At 41.6% G+C, this 22,437-nt stretch overlaps 2 protein-coding genes across 3 annotated transcripts; both read left to right on the forward strand.

The window, feature by feature from the left end:
- Positions 1-30: 30 nt before the first annotated feature.
- Positions 31-10,450, forward strand: nup43 (nucleoporin 43). The gene is made up of 8 exons (XM_017697669.2): positions 31-372; positions 2,755-2,877; positions 3,271-3,348; positions 3,984-4,146; positions 5,598-5,733; positions 7,560-7,711; positions 7,885-8,001; positions 9,609-10,450. The coding sequence occupies exons 1-8, from the start codon at positions 253-255 to the stop codon at positions 9,833-9,835; spliced, it is 1,116 nt and encodes a 371-aa protein (XP_017553158.1). The 5' UTR covers positions 31-252; the 3' UTR covers positions 9,836-10,450.
- Positions 10,451-12,877: 2,427 nt separating this feature from the next.
- On the forward strand, positions 12,878-21,998 carry lats1 (large tumor suppressor kinase 1). 2 transcript variants are annotated; one of them, XM_017697724.2, is made up of 8 exons: positions 12,881-13,085; positions 14,302-14,770; positions 15,400-15,550; positions 15,803-17,280; positions 18,058-18,640; positions 18,778-18,960; positions 19,535-19,641; positions 20,791-21,998. In XM_017697724.2, the coding sequence occupies exons 2-8, from the start codon at positions 14,420-14,422 to the stop codon at positions 21,268-21,270; spliced, it is 3,333 nt and encodes a 1,110-aa protein (XP_017553213.1). In that variant the 5' UTR covers positions 12,881-13,085; positions 14,302-14,419; the 3' UTR covers positions 21,271-21,998. The 2 variants fall into 2 exon arrangements, with proteins under 2 accessions (XP_037393985.1, XP_017553213.1); XM_037538088.1 differs by lacking the exons at positions 18,778-18,960; positions 19,535-19,641; positions 20,791-21,998 and adding an exon at positions 17,374-17,492 and having other exon boundaries at positions 12,878-13,085; positions 18,058-18,197.
- Positions 21,999-22,437: the final 439 nt, after the last annotated feature.

Below are 22,437 nucleotides of genomic sequence, written 5' to 3' on the forward strand. Positions count from 1 at the left end.
TCTAAGGCAGGAGTGCACAACTCCGTCCTGGAGGGGATAAAATACAGGAAAGGTGTTTAGCGTAGCTGAAGGGTCCGCACTGTCACGGCTTTTCGGCTTCGCCTGTTGGGGCGCACGGTTTGTCTCAGCGGAGCCGCCGTAGTCGAGCGGAAAAGGAGGAGCTGGCGGGACACGGGAAATTTGGAGCTCATGTGTGAAGTGAACTCGGCTTAAAGAGCGTAAAACAGATAAACCCGGAGTTTACAAACAGTCATGGAGTGCATTAACGCGAAGTACGTGTCTCAGAAGATCAGTAAGACGCGCTGGAGGCCTGTGCCGGCGGCGTCCCTGCAGCAGCCCCGCTCATTCGCCACCGGCTCCTGGGACAACGAGGTACAGAGATAAACACCAGCTCAGCCAAAAATCTATAGCAACTGAAGGAAAATAGCTATATAGGCATTTAGTAAATCATGATGAGAGTTTTTCATGATCATGACAGCGTCTCAGTGTTATTACTGGTTGTGAAGTAAAAATGAGGTTCATAATCCATAATTCTCATTCATAAATATCATACTAACGGCATAATCTCTCATAATAATGACATAGTGCCTTGATATGAGGAAAACCTTCTCATTTTGAGAAGGAAATGTGAGAAAATCACGAGATGCCATGTTCAGCTCTGAGGTGCTAAATCATAATTATGAAAAACACCATCTTTCCATTATTATGACTGTGATATACAAGTACTATTTTGTATAAGTACTAGTACAAGTACTAATTGCTGAAATTCAGCATCACGATCGTTTCCACACGGGTCACGGTTGCACGGTATTGTGATCATACTCAAGTTTATATCAGTAAAGATCATGAAATTCAGCTTCCTGATTTTACAGATTGTGTTACAAATGTGCTATAACCTGTTTCAGTTTAGACTGGCTTGTTCTGTTTTGCCTCTCTTTAAAGAGACATTACCACATGATTAAATTGTCAGGATCTAAACAGAGTCGTTCAGGTTGGTTTGATGTGCCAAATCAGAACTTACAATGACACGATTTAAAGATGGTGATGTCTGCAGCAGAAATATAGCCTACGTGTGTCTGGGTCTTTATAAGTGAAGTTGAAATAACGTATCGCTGCTGTCAGAACAAAACATCGTGTCTCCACTTTTGTTGTTTTTCAGTTTTCAACATAATTTGAAGACGCCTGTTATCCTTTACATTGTATCAAAATTTCATGATGAATGGACCAAAACAAATGGCCCAAAATGACTTGGAAAAAATTCTGCTTCCATTGCATTAAAAGTAAAGTGGGTTTTTCCTGTAAAATTACCATTCTGGAGATACAAGATTTTCTTCCGACATTTCTTCTGTATGTGTCTCTTCACCATAAATAACTTTTAAAAACTACATTTTAGGCCAAAAGACTATATCAACAGTATCGTAACAGCGACTTTTGAACTGTTTCTTGTATTGATTTTCTGTGAGCTAGTGTTTTGAGCCGTTATATTTTAGACACTGGCTCCTGACACAGCTGCTGTGAACAGTTCTGAGTCAGTGAGTCTCTCTATGGAGCATTTCACATCAAAGTGAATGGGTTCGATTACACTTTACTGATTGAATTTTGTAGAATTTCAGTGGAATTCTCTTTTAACACGTGTAAAAGTCACCACACAAACTTTTACAGGAGAAGGTCACTAATATGCTGCATGATGTCCAAAACACTATTTTATTATCTATTTTGGCCTAAAGACCTATTTAAAAAATCAATTCATGGTGGAGAGAAATGTTGAAAGGCAGAATATTTTTGAAAGAACAGGAAAGATTAATTTTATCAGATTTACTAGTATTTTATCATCATTAACATTATATATAAAAACTTAAGGACTTGCCTAGATTCACTAGTTGGTTTGTGTAGTAAATAAAATAGCTATATTTTGTGTTTTAGACCTCTGGCTTCTACCACCACTGTTATATAAAACAATTCAGAAGAAAAGACAATGCTAAAGAACGTTTATCTGCAAGGCATGCTTTTACTTTAATTGAATCAGCTTATATCTCAGTGATTGAATGATAGAATAAATGAAAAAAAAATCCATTTAGTTCTCCTTCAAAATGACACCATCAGACCTTACACAGTCCTTGCTCTGCTAGCCAGACGGAAGCCACATTCCCAGAGAGGAAACGTCCTATTTACTTAGGATTTTTTGTGTTTTAAATCCAGCAAATGACACACATTGCGGGGGCAGTCGTGGGCTGGAGGTTAGGGAACCAGCCCTGTGACCGGAAGGTTGCTGGTTTGATCCCCTTGGCTGACGGTCCTTGACTGAAGTGCCCTTGAGCAAGACACCTAACCCCCAATTGCTCCCTGGGCGCTGTGGATAGGGCTGCCCACCGCTCCGGGCAAGTGTGCTCGCTGCCCCCTAGTGTGTGTGTTCACTAGTGTGCATGTATGTGGGTGTTTCACTGCACAGATGGGTTAAATGCAGAGGTTTAATTTCACAGTGTGCAAACACAGTGACAAATGGTTGTTCAAAAAAACAAAAAAACATTGCATTTGTTTTAATTATCTGCCGCTATTGTTGTGTGGCCCTGAGGGAGAAGCGGCTTAGAAAATGTGTGTATTGTTGTTTGACGTCTGTACCAATATTCTGAGTAAAGACCACCTAGCACTAGTTTTAAGAGAACCACCTAAGCCATATGCTTATAGTAAACAAAAATCAAAGCACGTTTTGTCTGCTCCTTTGTATAATGTGCTGCTTTACTGTCGTGTTGTCAGGCTAATCAGGTTTGCGTCTGGACTGTGGGGGAGACTGGAATGGTTGGTGAAGACGATGAGCTGGAGGGAGATCCACAGTTGCTGTGCGAGTGTAAACACGGAGGAGACGTTCTGGACATGCAGGTGGGACTTGCTTGTGAGAATCTATGACTAGCACTTATTTACAGACTGAGTCATGACATCTACTTACTCATGACAATGTTCAAACGAAACCAAATGAACATGACAGACATCAGAGTCACCATGTTTTCTGGGTCTAGTTAATGTCTAGTCCAACTCTGATGCCTTTCAGTGAAATACTTTTTGCAAAGAATTTAAAGGCTTTGTCTCATAACTGAAAACCTTAATGCAAGTAACTGATAAGGGCAATATTAGTGTTTGTCCTTTAAAGTCTTAAACCATAAGGACCTGTTTGAGCAGTTACTGACTACTAAAACGAAATATTAAAAACTAAATATCAAGCCGATGTTTCCATAGTTTGATGTACCCTTGATTACAGTATCGTTTCTCCTTCAGTTTCTGGATCAAGACAGGCTAGTCACAGCATCTTCAACAGGAGCAGTGACTATCTATAAACTTCATGCCGACAACCAGGTATGAACGATTGCCGCAGTCCGTTAATGATCATTCACACAGCTCTGTTTTAGTATGTGCCACTAAGTAAGTCAGCTGCATATGGTCAGGCTATAGGTTTTAAATGCTTAGGACTTCAGGAGCTTAACTTAGTCTTATTAACCACTGACCTAATTAGGAAGTGATAGTGAAATCAGTCAATCATGTTTTGACTTTGAAATGGTGGGACCAGTTTTGGACGGGAAAAGAAATCACTCTAGGTCTTTTGGAAGTCCTAGGTAGGTCACTGAATGTGAAGACGTGTTGTGGTGTAACCAGGTTTCAGTCAGTCATTCGGGGAAAAATACATCTATCCCTGGGTTTTTATTGAGAGAGTCACTGTAAAACTGCTACATACAAGGTAAAATATTATGCCTGTATCAAGCGTGAAACATTCATTCATTCATTCATAAATAAATAAATAAATAAATAAATGTTTTGACATAATTTGAGCACTGTGGCAGTCCTTTACATTGGGTGAAAATTCTATAATGAATGGATAATTATTGTGTATTAACAATTGTGTTATATTTCTAAATACTGACTGAAACCTGGTTAGATTACAGCGTGTGTGTGTGTGTGTATATATCTGTGAGAGTGTTTTCTGTGCTCTGCAGACTCTGTCTGTGGCTCACGCGTGGGACGCAGCGCATCATTACCAGCGTGCCAGCGCCCCGTGCACAGGAGTCGTGTGCAGTAGTCCAGATGTGGTGTCAGTGGGTGAAGACGGGCGAGTTATTCTGTATAAAGCTGACCAGAGAGGAGTCGTGCGCGTCATCGGTCAGTATTATATGGCAGCCACACCTATGCTGCCCCTTCAATTGATCCACCTCATTTGTTACAGTGTTAATGTAGGTGTGTAGGGTCACAAATAGACAAATAAATATCCCTCATAATAATTTTTGTTTCAAAATATGATGCAATGCAGCATGAAACCTCAGATTGTACTGTAGTTCAGTTTAAATTATTCTGGCCTGATTCAGAATTCAGAAAGAAAAGTGACTGCAGGAAGTACAGTACTGTGCGAAAGTCTTAGGCACCCAAGACACATTTTCAGAATATATGTATTTGTGTAGTTTGTGTTTATTTGCTGAGAAAAGTGTTAATATTTGAATAAACAAAATTTATAGAATATTAATTAATAATGATTTGTTGTGTGTATGTGTATGTGTGTATATATGTATGTGTGTATATATATATATATATATATATATATATATATATATATATATATATATATATATATATATATATATATATATATATATATATATATATATATATATATATATATATATATATATATATATATATGAAATAATAAATAGAGATTTTCTGGATGTTAGTGTGTTTGTTTAACCATTTTCATACCTCTCCTCAAGGAAGCCCAGTATTACAGTATTATATGTAGTTAAACAGCAGCTCCTGGTTTGACCAATCAGTGCTCAGTAAATTGAGCTCATGATGTAACTGATGATATTAACAAGTCTCTGTGGCGGCTGTGAAGGTGTCAAGGAAAAATATGGACCCAAGAAATTCTTGTTACTTTTTATTGTTTTTATGTTTATTTGAATTATGAATACGACTTTATTCTAATGTATATTGTGATAAACTCACTGCTGAGGTAGATTTAAAAAATTTGCTTAGATGCCTAAAACTTTCACACAGTACTGTATATAGTAATATAGTATATAGACAAGAACAACAATACAGTCAACATTTGAAAACAGCCTGCTCATTTTATTTTAGCCAATAAATGAACGCATTCTTTATTGATTATTATTATAATTGATACAGTCAATCCTGTTAAAAAAATGTCATACCTTTTTACTGCTAGGGAAATCTAACCAGTAATTCTGCTAGATAAGTGTCTGTTAGTGATTCTGTTTGCCGGAAATGGTTATAATTGTTGTCATTGTTTTTTTAACATTGCACAAAACCTACATTGTGTTATCACTCATTAGTCAAATGTATAGAAGCTTTCACAGCTATTTGACATGTGTTCAGGCTTTACCCTTAAATCTTACTTCTCTTCTCCTCCAGCACTTATAAAGGCAGTTTTTAAACACAGTTCATATGAAGTAAAAGCCGGAGTTACCAACAAAGTTGTCAAATCAGCAGAACGGTAGTAGAGTTCTGTGGAGAATATATAGTTTCCTTTATATATTGCCGCAGTGAGAGAGTGTTGCCTGGTTTTTGAAATGTTTGCACAATGCCATTTTTCCCCACAGAAAATGCAGACAGCAGCACAATCCACGCAGTGACTTTTCTTCAGACGACTAAAGTGCTGACAGTAAACTCCATTGGGCAGTTGAAGCTCTGGGACTTCAGGCAGCAGGGCAGCGAGCCTGCACAGATCCTCTCACTGTGAGATTCACTCACACAGCACAGAGTAACACACTGTTTTCCTGTTGTTTCAGGAGTGACACTGCAACTAAAATAGCACCTGAAAAGCAACTTGCTGTTTGGTATTAAAGCTATACTAAGTGAGGTTTTATTAAGATTTAAAGTATTGCATCATGTGTTCTATACATTGTTTTAATAAGTAGAAAATCTTACTCGGTTCACTTTGAACACAAAGATTTTGAAAGGGCTGAGTGGATCACAGGTGACCCACTCACAACCAACCTATTAAGATGTTTAAAAGAGAAGTCCCCTGATTTTTATACATTTCTGCATATTTCAGTTGATGAGATGTAACCAAAGTGAGGGGTTTAACGTGAAATGGTGCATTTTAGAGACATTTGCCAACTTCTCTTTCTGTATTTCTTTACTATGTTAGGGTTGCTATGTCTGCAATGCAAATATAGCCGTTTTATTTACAGGGGAGAACCACCAGTGAATCCACACATGTCTCTTATCTGTAATTTTGATGATGTAAAATAGTGATAAATCTGAAAAGGTTTTCACCAGCGGCTATTTTACCCTACAGTGCCCTTCATGATAGGTTTTATAAAATATGTATCAGGCCAAAAACCATCGTAAAACAAGGTCTCAGACATCAGGTAACCCAGAAACATCTCATGCAAATTTCTGTGGTGTAGCTCTTAGAGACACATTGAAGCTTTGGATGTCTGGTTCTTATGTCCTCCACTGTAAACAATTGTAGCGCATTTCACATCAAACAACTCTGGTGACTTTGTGTACATCGTTTATTAGTCTTCATTTATTGACTGTCCTGTGTGGAACCCCTTAAAGTTAAAATGAAAGCTACTCAGCCACACAGCTCCAAACAACACTCCACGGCAGGAGTAGTATGCTGAAATTTGCTTCACTGCAATTCTTAATATATGAACTCACTTGACCCTCAATTAACTGAATTTGCAAGCATCATAGCTAAATTGTTACATGCTATAATCAGAGAACTTGTGTGTAGAGAACTCTGCCATGTCTTTGTTTTTCTCAAACGCTAGAGGGCGCTCCCGAGTGAGTCCAAAATGAATGGGTTGTTGTGGAGTATTTGAGCAAAATCATAGTTTATAAATGCTTGAATATTTTACTGGAAAATGCAATCATTTCCTGAACAGTGACTATCATAAAACATTTTAACACCGCTGTTATATTTTTAAGAACTTTTAAACTCGAGCTATAGGAGTTTAAAACAGCACCTCATGTATGTCCATAATGTCAGTGAGCACGAACAGGCAATGAGCTGCTCCGTTCGCCAATCAATCATCATGCTCTAGCAGTAAAGCCCGCCTTCTGCTGCCCAAAACCCGTTTGCTGTAGAAAAAGGAAATATATAGGTGAGTTTTCATTGCTTTTTTTTAGTGAAGTACAACCTTTTACTTTCTAAAATTAAAGAAACGTTCTGGGTAAGTGATTAGAAACTATTTTAATTTTTCATTTTTAGCCATTGAGCTCTATTCACCCCCATTCACTGAGGACTCACTCGCGGACGCCCTCTGCTGATTAGTCATCCTGTTTTTGATATAACGGGAGGAATAGGGAGTGGCCAGGCTCCTCATAAACCGGCTCTGACTACATCTCATACCACACGATGATGTATCATATCTTGTGCCATTTTGTTCCGTTTAAATATAAAGGAACCATTTAGTACTTCAAAATAAAAGTCTCAGTTTTGCTGACCATTCAGCTTTAGTTAGAGATTTATCCAAGTTTTCTCCAATGTAATAATTGTGGCTTTAGTTGGTTCTGGTTGTGGGTGTAGGTAACCTGTTTTGTCTGTGCAGCACTGGGGACAGAGTGCCCCTTCATTGCGTGGACAGACACCCGAACCAGCAGCATATAGTGGCCACTGGAGGCCAGGATGGCATGCTGTGTATCTGGGACGTGAGGCAGGGCAACATGCCCTTCTCTCTCATGGAGGCCCATTCTGCTGAAAGTGAGTGTCTGGTCTGTTAGAGTGGAAATGTTCTATGCCTATGGATTTACTTATTTACTTCATGGCAAAAAAATTCACATATTTATGCATCTAAACTGCATTTTTTTCTTGTTGTTCTGATGGTTTGATGTTAAAGAATCCTGTCAGTAATATTGCGTTTTTTCTTCCTCTAGTGTGGGAGGTTCATTTTCACCCGTCAAACCCTGACCACTTGTTCACTTGTTCGGAAGACGGCTCTCTGCTGCACTGGGAGACCTCCTCTGGGTCAGACACACCCTCATTCCTGCAGGGTAAGCAGAATAAGGGAGTATTCCAATCATTTTACTAAGATACTAAGTTGCATACTAAGTGCTACTGCAACAAGGGTCATATCTTACCAGAACTTTGCTGGCTTTCTCTGCAGCTGCCACTAAATTACATATACAATAGTCCTGTTCTGTAGAATTACAGATAACTGAAGTGGTTTTGTGGCCATGAATTGTGATTTCATTTTAATAATGTTTAATGACATAATAATCATGAGCACCACTATTTAAAATTTGAGGCACCCAATTTTGAAGGCAATTTAATAAACTGAAACAACAATTAAACTTACTAAGTAGAAATACAACATCTGAGATTTTTATAGAACCCCTATACCACTCCCTTGTGGCCCCAGAAAGGTCCATGCCCCCCTGTTAGAGAACCACTGCTTTAGATGTCTGTTCCTATCACCACCACTGTAAACAATACTGACTTGTTTAAGTATCTCTAGAATGACTTTGTTTACATCTTAACTATTTAATTATGCAGAAGTGTTGGAACAGTGGTGGAGTTCCTTCTAAAGCCCTGATGTTTGCCATATAAACAGTATCATTTGTAGTTCAAGTTACAAAAAAGTAGCCATTTAATGAAACTGGTAATATACTGCATGCGGGCAGTTAACAGATGTTTGAGCAGACTATGTTGCTTTTAGCTACACTACAGTCTGCACTGTGTAAAGTTATTTTGTTAAAATTGAAATAAGTAGCATTACTCAGTCAGGAGAAATGAAAAATGCCAAAATAGAGTTTGGGGCAGATTTTGCATGAGTTTTTTTGGGACTACGTCATTGCGTCACACGCACAAGCTCAAAAAGAAGGTCAATGTTTAGGTCTCAAATGCAAAATCAATATTATACTGATGAAGATAAGATGACAATAGTAGACATTTCACTTATATCATCAGAAGACAAATCCTTCACCAAGTTTTGCCAGAGTTCTCTTTGAATGCTCTTTCAGTGCACATGCAATCCTAAGATTCGTCCTCTCAAGGGAGATGGTCTGAAGCCCAACTCATTTCACAAAATGCTCTTCTGCACAGTGTTTGTAATTAAACATTTTCACCAGAGAGGTCTCCAGAGTGTGTAGCCAAAGAGTGTAGCGTTAATGCTTATCAAGCGTCTTTCTGGGTGTGAAGGGCAGGTTTTGCTTAAATAATGATTTGAGAGTTTTTGTTGAAAGCACACATTGAATCTCCGCTGGCCAAAGGAAGATTGGAACATCAGAATGGTTTGATTGCTTCATGTTGCTCTCACAAAAGAGCAATGAAATATGTGGGCTTTGCCATTATTCCCAGATAAGGGCTTTCATCAGTTGGTCTTACAGTGTTTGCAGTTTTTGCTGTGAAAAATGCCAAAATCCACTGTGTACCTTATTCCATGGGTACTTATTTCAAAATATAGCATGCTTCTTTGGAAAAGTTAGATGTTGCCAGACTCTTGACAGTGCACTACGTAAAAAGCTTGCCTGTGATTGTGGACTGTAGTGTAGGTGCTGTTTTGAGGTGGATTGTTTAGTACCTTTTAAAAGTATCTCCGTTTCTCAGATCAGCATAATTTCTATCCTCATTACTCCCTCTCTTTCTCTTTCTTGTTCAGGGCGCAACACCAGCGTTATGTCCCGAAGCGCCGCAGCTCCAGCGGGCGGAAACCAGTCCCTTATCAGTGCCTGGCTCAATGGAGACTCCAGCAAGGGCAGGCTGGAGACCACTCATATGCTGCCCAGCCAGACACTGTCCGTCAACAGTCTGGATGTGCTTGGACAGTGCTTAGTGTGTGGCACTGACGGAGAGGCGGTTTACATAAACAGACGTGTCCCTGTGTGATGCTAAATGGTTTGGGTAATTGCAACGATATGCTCTTTTGACCATCAGTTTTCATTTGTTTGTTACTTTGTTTTTTTTTTTTTTTTTGTTAATGCACTTAGAAAAATAAAACAGTGATCTGTCTAACTGTGTGTGAGTGTATGCGCTGATATGACCTGCAGTTTAGGTTAAACATCTTGTATTTTAACACTGTCTGAACAAAACCTCATATCTCCATTTCTGTTGTTTTTTTGTTTTTTTTTAAGTGCCAGCTGCTGTTTATGCTGTCAAATTTTATGAACAGTCCAACAGAAATGCTCCAGTATGACTTGGAATAAAATCTTGTTATATTAACTTTAACAGTGTTAAAAGTTAAGGATTTTTAGCTTCTCCTGAGATATGAGGTTCTGTTCTGACTGACATGTCTTCATCGTAAATATAAGTTATGTGAACATTCATGTGTCTTCATGGTTTTATATGTGGTGTTGGTGATGCTAAAATAGTGCTAAATCAAGAAAAATCAATTACTTTTGGTATTATTTTGCCTCCCAACATCTTGCATGTATAACCCCAATTCCAATGAAGTTGGGACGTTGTGTAAAACATAAATAAAAACAGGATGCAATGATTTGCAAATCCTTTTCAACCTATATTCAATTGAATACACTACAAAGACAAGATATTCAATGTTCAAACGGATAAACTTTATTGTTTTTTGCAAATATTCACTCATTTTAAATGTGATGCCTGCTTCTTCTTCTTCTTCTTCTTTCGGCTGCTCCCTTTAGGGGTCGCCACAGTGGATCATCTGCTTCCGTCTTGCCCTATCCATTGCCTCCTCTATTTTCACACCAACCATCTCCATGTCCACCTTCACTACATCCACCTACACTACATTTTGAATTTGATGCCTGCAACACGTTCCAAAGAAGTTGGGACAGGGGCGTGTTTACCACTGTGTTACATCACCTTTCCTTTTAACAACACTCAATAAGCGTTTGGGAACTAAGGACACTAATGGTTGAAGCTTTGTTGGTGGAATTCTTTCCCATTCTTGCTTGATGTACAACTTCAGTTGTTCAACAGTCCGGGGTCTCCGTTGTTGTATTTTGCGCTTCATAATGTGCCACACATTTTCAATGGGAGACAGGTCTGGACTGCAGGCAGGCCAGTCTAGTACCCGCACTCTTTTACTACGAAGCCACGCTGTTGTAACACGTGCAGAATGTGGCTTGGCATTGTCTTGCTGAAATAAGCAGGACGTCCCTGAAAAAGACGTTGCTTGGATGGCAGCATATGTTGCTCCAAAACCTGTATGTACCTTTCAGCATTAATGGTGCCTTCACAGATGTGCCAGTTACCCATTCCATGGGCACTAACACACCCCCAGACCATCAGAGATGCTGGCTTTCGAACTTTGCGCTGATAACAATCCGGACAGTCCTTTGCCTCTTTGGCCCGGAGGACATGACGTCCATGATTTCCAAAAACAGTTTGAAATGTGGACTCGTCAGACCACAGGACACTTTTCCACTTTGCATCAGTCCATCTCAGATGAGCTCGGGCCCAGAGAAGCCGGCAGCGTTTCTGGGTGTTGTTGATATATGGCTTCGCTTTGCATGGCAGAGTTTTAACTTGCACTTGTAGATGGAGCGACGAACTGAGTTCACTGACAGTGGTTTTCTGAAGTGTTCCTGAGCCCATGTGGTAATATCCATTACAGAATGATGTCGGTTTTTAATGCAGTGCTGCCTGAGGGATAGAAGGTCACGGGCATTCAATGCTGGTTTTCTGCCTTGCTGCTTACTTGCAGAGATTTCTCCAGATTCTCTGAATCTTTTGATGATATTATGGACTGTAGATGATGAAATCCCTAAATTCCTTGTAAATGCACGTTGAGAAACGTTGTTCTTAAACTGTTGGACTATTTGCTCATGCAGTTATTCACATCCTTGCCTGTGAATGACTGAGCCTTTCAGGGATGCTCCCTTTATACCCAATCATGACACTCAGCTATTTCCGATTAACCTGTTCACCTGTGGAATGTTCCAAGCAGGTGTTTTTTGAGCATTCCTCAACTTTCCCAGTCTTTTGTTGCCCCTGTCCCAACTTCTCTGGAACGTGTTGCAGGCATCAAATTCAAAATGAGTGAATATTTGCAAAAAACAATAAAGTTTATCCATTTGAACATTAAATATCTTGTCTTTGTAGTGTATTCAATTGAATATAGGTTGAAAAGGATTTGCAAATCATCTTATTCTGTTTTTATTTATGTTTTACACAAAATCCCAACTTCATTGGAATTGAGGTTGTACCTCTCTGTGATGAACAAATACATTTTAAGCCAAAACCCTCTCAAAACTCAAACATCATAAAAGCAGACATTCTAAAACAATGTCTTGGGCATCAGGCAGCGCACTTGTAACAATTTTTTGTAATAACTTTTGTGAAGGAGCTTTTAGAAGCATTAAATGCTTAGTTTATATATATATATATATATATATATATAAAGTAAACAACTTCCAACGTTACTCACTCTTGCATTTTTATTATTATTTATAGGGGTTATTGTTGGAGTGCAGGGGGTCTCCCCCCTCCAATAAAATACATATCATTCAACACAAAAAAGGTTACTAAATGTGAAAGATTAACAATTTAACTCAATAAAAAGTAGGTTTTCTCATTAACACACCATAGTAGAAGCATTAATAGAAGTACAGGGTGAGTGAAAAGTCACAGGACACCGTTTTATTTTATTTTATTTTTTATGCTGTCACCTTCGGTGCTGAAGGTGGTGTTTTTTTGCGGATTTTCTCAGCATACACAATCTGTTTGAGATGACCCCAGAGATAAAAGTCGATAATAAAATAAAAAAATAAATAAATAAAACCTGTCCTGTGACTTTTGACTCAGCCTGTATAATCATTTGAAAATACTGTAATACATGTAAACAACTCAACACGCGTTTGTAGTTATTTTTCTGTAATAATGTAGTAATTGTGAGCCAACGAGACGTTTGAGACGCTGCAGCGGCGCGGCGCGTTCAGCTTTCGGGAAAACAGAGTCGAGTCTTCGCACATCCGGGCACCACAGCACTGACAGACTCGGAGTGCCAAGGCGACGGTGTCAATACAAAAGCGAAGTCGTTAGCAAGATAGCCGAGTTCCGCGGACTCGTTTCCCCCGTCTTTCTGGTTCTCTTTTTAGTTTCTCAAGCCTGCACTGCTCGTTAAACCTAAGGCGCGACAAAGATGGATATTCTTTAGTCGAGGGTGAGTAACTTTAACGCTCTGCTGTGCGTCGAGGCTAACGGCTACGCTAGCTAGCATTAGCTAAAGCTAACGAGTTTGAATAGTTCACTTTTAGGCCTCGCTATCAACAGGTTTGAGCTTCTCTTGAAATAAACACAGGCGTTTATTAGTTCCACAGTCCACGAACCGTAATGTGTAATGGTGTAGGCCTAAAAAATGATGGAATAAGCTCAGTGTTACAGCGGTTACGTTAAATAGTGAAGCTGTATAACTCGGCGAGCTAACGTTAACTCAGAGTAGTTAAGCAAGCTAAGCTAGTTAGCGTTAGCTAGGTTAGGTTAACTTCGCTGTTCTGCATAAAGAGCCTGTTAGGAGTCAGGGTTACACACTGGATAACGCAATGTCCAGTTCAATATCTCCCTAAAGGTCTGTACATCTCAGTTGTGGTCTTAATTTATCTAGTTGTTTTTTATTGCTGGAGCATTTGGCATCTAACTTTGACTGTCTGCCTTATTATGTATCTAATTCAACCTGCTATATTCATCTAGAGACGATGTTAAAGTCCTTAAATCGGCTTTAAATCTGTAAAATGGGTTTGGTGTTTTCCTGTGTTGACGTGTCTGTCAGGTAGTATTTCAAATGGGATCTCAAGGAAATCAGGTGCTGTGATCCTTCATAGACTTCACAAAGAAAAACACAAGCAGCTTTGTTTATATGCTTCAAATGCTTGGAGTTATTCGCTGTTCGATTCGTCAGAAAACTTTTTTGAACCGTTTGTCTTTTTTATTCATTGTTAATTCTTGTATCTCTGTTTGTAGACTTTATGTGAAGCACATTGAGCTGTGTTTGTATGCCTGAAAGGTGCTTTAAAAAGTAAACATTATTGTTGTTGTTAGTATTATGATTTCCAGACAGCTTTGCTTTTAAATGGTTCACCATCAACGAAAAACCTGCTGACAGCAGGGCAAAGCTTACATATAGTATCCACCTGCACAAATACATTCCAGCAAAGTTTACATTGCAAAACATTTAAAAGATTATATAACGTGCAGGTTTTGTGTGGATGGCTTGTGGAAAGCGGGCACTTCTGACATATCCAGATATTACAGCTTCTTCATTTTGTAGCTCAAGGTGTCAGCTTGGGATGGCATAACGTCACTTCTTAAATTATTATTTGGAAGAGTTTAATTAGTGTCACTATGTTTTCACCATTTTTTTCTTTGACTCTGGTGTACAGGCATATTGTCATCGCTCTGGTATGCAGGTGAAACCTACTTGTCATTAAGTCTGACAGTGTCACTGTGCTCCCTGCAAACCTCGTTCACCTCCGTGATTGGCAAGATACATGGTTTTTCATGAAGAGAGGCGAGAAACCCGAAGGATACAGGCAGATGCGGCCCAAGACGTTTCCCGCAAGCAACTACAGTGGCAACAGTCAGCAGATGTTGCAGGAGATCCGGGAGAGCCTGCGAAACCTCTCCCGGCCCACTGATGCTGCCAAAGTGGAAACGGGTGGCGGCAAGAGCCTGCCGGAGGACCTGCGGCAGCAAAGCCGCAGCACCAACCCCAAAAACCCATACCACAAAGCCCTGCAGGAGATTCGCAAATCATTGCTACCATTTGCCAACGAGCCCACCTGCAGTGGTCGCACACCTGAGGTCAACACACAGATGCTTCAGGAGCTGTTGGCTGCAGGCTTTGAAGAGGTAAGAGAACTGTCCAAATGCAGCCCAGAATTTTCCCAAATTTGTTTGTGTGTGTGTCTCTTTGTGATGAATGATTGCATGTTTTTTAAGCAGTACTGTAAACACACGGGCTTTATGTTGGCCAGAATAAGAACGTTCCCTTGTCTGGTGTTCATTTCGCATAGTTTAGGTATGACAACAATGGTATGTGGCCAGACGAGTTTTAGCTGTAGTACAGGGCTCAGTGCAATACTGCTCACTTGTTTTCAACCACAGGTATGTGTTCTATGTCCTTTTTGTTTTCTTAGAAATTAGTATTCTCTTGGAGAAAACAGTGCAGTGATGTTTTGCATTGGAGAAATAGTTCTGTAATGACAGCTTGGTCTACTGTTTGTTTTGGGCTTATGAAACACTCTCATTATACTTAAGGTTACACAGCATGCTGAGATAATTTAATGCGTTAAAGCAAACTTGTGTTTGCATTCTGTCTGTAAAATAGTCAGGTGCACTAATAGCCGGCCTGAGCAGTTTTGTGTGTGTGTGTAAGTGGTTGGCTAGAGAACTGATTAAATTAAGTTGATGGGCATGTTTGATAGTGATTGATTTGAAAAATGCTTGCCTGTTTTAAAGCTGTGTGTATGTGTGTTTAGGAGATGGTGATCTCTGCTCTGAAGCATACCAACAATCGCAGTGTGGGGGCAGCTATAGAATACATCAGTAAGATGAGCTACCAGGACCCGGTGAGAGAGCAGATGGCAGCTGCAGCAGCGCGTCCAGCTAACGCAGCCATCAAAGCAACTGGTGGGTGTGGCTCTCCTGGGGGACCCATGTCCACTTTTTGTCCATTTAGAGAACGAGTGCTCCTTTTTATTACATCCATGCATTTACAGAAATGGAAATAGTCATTGGTGCAGTAGTTTGAAATGGTGCTGACAAAAGACATTAGTAATGTGACATAAATTTGAAATAGCCTGCTTTAATTCTGCTCATGTTGTCATCTCTCTCACACAGTATTGTTTCAAGGCATCAATAGTGTGTGTGTTTCCTGTGCAGGGCCCTCTCACATCCAACAGCCCGTTTTGCGGAGGCCAAGCTGGAAAGGCTCCAAGGAATCTCTGGCTCCACAGTGGCACGGCGCTCTGATGGCCGATGGCATCATGTACCGCTCAAACAGCCCTGGCCCTCAGGCTGACTTACCCCGTCCTTCCACCTACCCCCAGAGCCATGCGCCTGGGGTTAGCAGTCAGCGGGTGAACCCTCCCCTTCCTCCTCAAGTGCGTAGCGTCACCCCTCCCCCTTCCTCCTGGGAATCGAACCCCACCACCAAGCGCTATTCTGGAAACATGGACTACCTTGGGCCACGTATTTCTCCAGTCCCACAGGGGCCATGGCCTGATGGTTTCTCGACCCCCCCAGCCCAGGCACAGAGGGGCATCAGCCCGGTGCCTGTGGGCCGCCAGCCCATCATCATGCAGGGCTCCGGGGGGAACAAGTTCAGCTTTCCCCCTGCCTGGCCCCAGAATGGCTCAGCACAGGCAGATTACATGAGCATGGCTGGTGGCGGCAGGCAGCCTCCTCCTCCATACCCACTTGGTCAAGCGAACAGACACAGTCCCACAGCCCAGCAGATGCAGGCTGGCGGCCCTGCGCCTTCTCCACCCTACTCCAACGGAGGCAACCTGCCTCCATCCATGCTGGTGCCCAACCGTAACAGCCATAACTTGGACATGTACCTTGGGGTACTGCCCCAGCCCAGGCCTTCACAACAGCAGCCTGGCTCTTCCCCTGGAAACAGCAGTAACCAGGAAGTGCCTCCCCCTTCTTGGCCTCAAAGCATCCCAGCACGCTCCAACTCATTCACTAACACTCCAACGGGTGGACGGCAGGGTCCGCTTGCTCCCAGCTCCCAGCCCTCCGCTACTACCGTCACTGCCATCACACAGGCACCTATTCTGCAGCCGGTGAAGAGTATGCGGGTACAAAAACCTGAACTTCACACAGCTGTGGCCCCAACTCACCCACCATGGCTCCAGCAACAACAGCAGCAGCCACCACCTCCTCCCTCTTCCTATCAGGAGGCTTCTGTGCCTGGACCTGCAGTGCCCCAGATACCAGCTGTATCCGAGGTTCCGAGCTACCAGGGTCCTCCACCTCCTTACCCCAAGCACCTCTTGCAGCAGCAGCAGCAGCAGCTATCTGCTCCATGTCCAGCTTACGAGTCCAACCCCAACGGCAGGAAAGAAGATGAAGGTGGTGAGGATGACGCGGACAATGCCAGCACCTGCTCCAGTGAGCGTGCTGAGGGCTCTGAGACGTCCGTGAGCACAGAGCGGGAGAAGAAGCAGATCACTACATCTCCGGTACCGGTGCGGAAGAACAAACGTGACGAAGAACGTCGAGGAGAAGGCAGGGTGCAGCTGTATTCACCGCAGGCCTTTAAGTTTTTCATGGAACAGCACGTGGAGAACATCTTGAAGAATCACCAGCAAAGAATCCGGCGCAAGAAACAGCTGGAGAGTGAGATGCAACGGGTTAGTGTCCTGTCCATCTCTGAGTTCTCTGTCTGTCGCTTTCTTTCTTGGTATTCACTTCTTTCCATCCCTCTTTTTCTGTTATGCTGTCAGTGGGAGGTTCTCCTCCACTGTGGTATTTTTCTTTTCTCTCTTCCTTTCTCTGTGGCAGCTGGTTTTCAGGGTATAAAGGTTTCTCCTGGCAGCTGAATAGTCCGCACACAGCTGACAAAGTAAGGCACTGTTAATTGAAAGGTGGTGACCGAACAGCATGTGAAAATCTGTCCCAGCATGAAAAAACACAGAACTTATTGGGTTTTTCTGTATGTATGTGAGATGCATGATTGCATGCATTGCTCGAGCTAAATACCAGTGGCTTCTGCCGCCTATTATTTTTCTTGTGGATGGAGTACTTCACATAAAAATGGTACTGATTTTTTTTTTTTTTTTGTGGGGGAAAGAAAAAAAAGTAATGAGAAGTGTACAAATGAGGATTGGTTAGCACACTGCTTATTGTTCCCCACCAGTTGTTATCCATATTTTTAGGTGAAGTATTCTTATGCACTGCACTTTGCACTCTGATGACATGCACTTCAAAATTTGATTTAGTTTGTTACAAGTGTCTGTATTATGAGGATTACTCCCTGTGAAGGTGTACTGTAATTTTGTACAGGTTGATTGAGTATGTCCAAATGATGGTACTCATGATTTTAATGAGTAATGAATGTGAATTTTGAATGTACCGTGTGTTGTAATAATTCGCTGGTTCTTCATGTGGGTGGCTGGCTGTCCCTACAGGTGGGTCTGTCTGAGGACGCCCAGGAGCAGATGCGCATGATGCTCTCTCAGAAGGAGTCCAACTACATCCGCCTCAAACGTGCCAAGATGGACAAGTGTATGTTTGAGAAGATAAAGACATTGGGCGTGGGGGCATTTGGCGAGGTCTGTCTGGCACGGAAAGTGGATACTGGTGCACTCTACGCTATGAAAACCTTGCGTAAGAAGGATGTGCTTCTGAGGAACCAGGTGGCCCATGTGAAAGCCGAGAGGGACATCTTGGCTGAAGCAGACAACGAATGGGTGGTCAAGCTCTACTACTCATTCCAGGACAAGGACAACCTATACTTTGTCATGGACTACATCCCTGGTGGCGACATGATGAGCTTGTTAATCCGGCTGGGCATCTTTGGTGAGGAGCTGGCGCAGTTTTACATTGCTGAGCTTACCTGCGCTGTAGAGAGCGTACACAAGATGGGCTTCATCCACCGTGACATCAAGCCAGACAACATCCTAATAGACCGTGACGGGCACATTAAGCTCACTGACTTTGGCTTGTGCACAGGGTTCCGCTGGACACATGACTCCAAGTACTACCAGAGTGGTGAGTGTTTTGAACATGCTGGGTTTGCGGGATCCACACAAATGGCATGTTTAGGTTCTCAACCATCTTAAAAAGTGTACTTGACCAAGGCTACTGTGGCTTATAGTGAATACTTACTGTCTCTGACTCTCTCTCAGGTGATCATGTGCGACAGGACAGTATGGATTTCAGTAAGGAGTGGGAAGATCCTGCAAACTGTCGCTGTGGTGATCGTCTCAAGCCACTGGAACGGCGGGCTGCTAGGCAACACCAGCGCTGCCTGGCCCACTCACTAGTGGGCACGCCCAACTACATCGCTCCAGAGGTGTTGCTGCGGACAGGTACCCTACCATACACTGTACACTCACTCATTTACACACTTCACTAAGTACACAGAGTATTTTCATACGCCAGTGGCAGGAAACAGTAACTGCTTCAGTGTTTTCAGAGTGATATTATGCAGGATTAAAATGGCCTTTATGCTGCAGGGCTTTGCATGGCTGCGGTCTCTCCCACAACTGCCTTTATGCCTGCATTGCAGAATGTCAGATGATAATATTCATTTAAGAATTTGAAGGCATATGTGTGCCTCAGTGCTGGAAGCCCAACATTTCATAAGGATTACTAGTTATATTTTTAAGCATATATCAAAAACTGAGATTTGCAAAATAAATGTGCTGTAGTTACACCTAAACATTTCCATACAAGACAAGCAAATGGTAAGATACCTTGAAAAACATTGGGATCCTGAACCCTTTTGTCATTGACATTCTCAAGTTTATCCAAAACACATGCCGAACAGAAAGTAAAGAAAGCCCAGGCTGTCAAGGATAAACAGACATGCATCAGTTAATATGTCCCAACATGAAACTCTTCGCTGTTATCTGACTTGTGTCTGTGTTTGTGCTATGGTAGGCTACACACAGCTGTGTGACTGGTGGAGCGTGGGGGTGATTCTGTATGAGATGCTGGTTGGCCAGCCTCCTTTCCTGGCTACAACTCCACTGGAGACTCAGATGAAGGTCAGTTAAAAAAAAAAAATAGATTTTAGAAAATGTAATGCAACTGGACAGTATAGTAGATATGGTGTTTTCAAACTCTATTCTTTTTGTACTTTACAACCTTGAAACACACCTGATTAATCTCCAGTAAACCTGAATATTTAGGGTGTTGGAGTAAGACCGGTACTTTGCTGTGCCATACTTGTGTTTACAGTTGACAGAAGTTGATATATGGCTTGTTTTAGGTAGCGAATAGTTGGATCTGCTGTGTTTAGGTGCAGTACAGTAGAATAGAATGCAGTTTTATATGAGACTCAATATGATTACAGTACTGTTTAAAAATGACCACTTTGTTTGTTTAATTTCCAGTCAAAGCAGCCATTAAGTACAAGTTATTAATTTTTTGTCAGAATAAAAGCAGGAAACATATTTAACACACAAATATAAGTTTCAATACCAAGTCCATCATAGAATCTATTAGTGATTAATTTGTCCACTTTTTACTATTGTGCACCCCTTTTCCCCACTTGAACTGTTCCTTCATTCAAATCTTAAAACTGACCAGTTCCAGCTGTGTCCTCCCAAAAAAAAGCGCTTCCCAAATGTGTCGCTGACATTGTTACCCTTCAGAGAGACACTGACACACAAGGAGCTCCCCACACTTTAACTGCCTTGCAAATTTCTTTCTCGTTTCTGAAGTGGCTAAAGGAGTTATTTCTGAGAAGATTAGATAGTAAATAATCCACCTGTATGAGGAAGGAGGAAACACCCTATCTGTTACCATCAGATAAACTACTTAAAGCTGTCCTTTTTAAGAGATAGCAAAAAATCAAGCTATATTCTTGTTTCAGAAGAAAAATCCACAGGTGTTTCTGTTTATCCTTTAACTGTCAAGAAGCCCTTATTGAGAAATTAAACAAAAAAAGAAATAAGATTTGAACTAGAACAGAACAGGATATCTGAGATAAGGACTGAAGAGTCTGAATTTGTCATACTTGGGTTGTGAGAAGCGGAAAATGCAGCTAACCTCGAAGACTGAACTTAAATGTCTTCGATATCCCTGCATGTTAAATAAAGGGGAAGGGTGGTCTTTGACTTTTGCACAGTACTATAACAAAGAAGTTTGTTCTGATGTTTTCAGTGCCTGTGGTATGTGTGTGTCTCTCTCAGGTTATAAACTGGCAGACAACGCTACACATCCCACCGCAGGCCAAGCTGAGTCCAGAGGCATCGGACCTGATCGTGAAGCTGTGCCGCGGGCCGGAGGACCGGCTGGGGAAGAACGGCGCGGACGAGATCAAAGCACACCCCTTCTTCAAAACCATCGACTTCTCCATCGACCTGCGGCAGCAGCCCGCACCCTACATCCCCAAAATCACGCACTGCACGGACACGTCAAACTTTGACCCCGTCGACCCAGATAAGCTCTGGAGCGATGACGATGGTAACCATAACGACACGTTGAATGGCTGGTTCAAGAACGGCAAGCACCCGGAGCACGCCTTCTACGAGTTCACCTTCCGACGCTTCTTCGACGACAACGGCCATCCATACAGCTGCCCCAAACCCATCGACGAGGGTTACGATGAGCAGGGGGAGGAGCCTGAAAACCCGATCCAGGGGCAGGGGCGGGACCTGGTCTACGTTTAGTTGACTTTATTCTGCAACGAAAGGCAGACACTGCACATCATCTGACTGTGGGAAGAGTGAGTGTGTGTTCAGCCTCCCACTCGTTGGTTGGTACGGTTTTTAAGTCTGCTTTTACACTAAATATGGGTGTGTATAATTTGTTGGTCGTTCAAATGGCACTCTTTTTATCAGTGCAGTCTGAACTAATGAGAATTTAATGATACTTTCGGACGCTCTGTATTTTTCCAACACTATTCCAAGTCATTTTAAGCCTTAATTTATTTAAACCATTGTAAAACGAGGACACTAGTGGAAACGAATAGTTCAATTATGCCTTCTTTCAAAATGACATGTTAATTTATGATTGAGTAGGTGTCTTTCTCGCTCTGATCTGGCCTTGAGTGGGCTGTGCAGGGATTGGTCGATTTTATTAACTCTATATTGCTGTGCCTTTTATTTTACACTCTTTCACCAAAAACATGAGGGGAAGTAGCATCTTTAGCCGGTCGATTGAACTGACAGCTAGTATGAGCAAGATTACTGATAGAGAAAATTGTGTGAATTGTATTATTAGCCTTCTGTGTATTTTCTAATTTATACACTCAGAAATGTATTTATAAATTATGCAGTGTACATTTTTGTACATTTTTTTATTTTTTTTTATTTTTTTTTTGGTTTTGTTTTTCGTTCTCAGTTCTGTTGGTGTAGGAAATAAACCCAAGGGCAAGCTCCCTTCCTCTGTTTCTTCACCAGGCCTTTTGTCTTTTTTTTTTCTGCTTTTCAGAGACTTCTGGGAGTAAGATCTGTTTGGGCCTGAGTTTCTCTTTTAGCTCAGTGGTCCCAAAACCCCTAACGTGTCCGATTTGGCTCAGTAACTCATTCAGTGAGTGGAACAGTGAAGAAACTGAACCATGCGGTGTCGTTTGAGGAACACTGTTAAATAAACCAAGTCATTTCTCTGAGGGCCACAAAAGTCAATGCCACAAGGACGAATAACAGTTCATATTGTTATGGGGGCTGTCAAAATTCATATGGGTTATTTTAGTTGAAGGTTGTATGAATAAGACAATGGTGATTACAAAGGGGGTTGGCAACCCAATATCCCTCAGCCCAGGCAAGGCCACACAAACACAAGTGAAAATGTTCCTGGCTGTTTTCTCCAACAGTTTTCTGTAGACGTTTTCCACT

Source organism: Pygocentrus nattereri, chromosome 4, assembly GCF_015220715.1.
Source record: "Pygocentrus nattereri isolate fPygNat1 chromosome 4, fPygNat1.pri, whole genome shotgun sequence".
Lineage (NCBI taxonomy): Eukaryota > Metazoa > Chordata > Actinopteri > Characiformes > Serrasalmidae > Pygocentrus > Pygocentrus nattereri.

What these genes read in the sequence shown, in the direction of transcription:
- nup43 (XM_017697669.2), top strand. Translation starts at nt 253, where the DNA reads ATGGAGTGCATTAACGCGAAGTACGTGTCTCAGAAGATCAGTAAGACG. An exon ending in AGGAGTCGTGCGCGTCATCG is followed by an intron (nt 4,147 to 5,597) that starts GTCAGTATTATA and finishes TTTTCCCCACAG; the next exon opens with AAAATGCAGACAGCAGCACA. An exon ending in CACACCCTCATTCCTGCAGG is followed by an intron (nt 8,002 to 9,608) that starts GTAAGCAGAATA and finishes TTTCTTGTTCAG; the next exon opens with GGCGCAACACCAGCGTTATG.
- lats1 (XM_017697724.2), top strand. Translation starts at nt 14,420, where the DNA reads ATGAAGAGAGGCGAGAAACCCGAAGGATACAGGCAGATGCGGCCCAAG. An exon ending in CTCCAAGTACTACCAGAGTG is followed by an intron (nt 18,641 to 18,777) that starts GTGAGTGTTTTG and finishes ACTCTCTCTCAG; the next exon opens with GTGATCATGTGCGACAGGAC. An exon ending in AGAGGTGTTGCTGCGGACAG is followed by an intron (nt 18,961 to 19,534) that starts GTACCCTACCAT and finishes GTGCTATGGTAG; the next exon opens with GCTACACACAGCTGTGTGAC.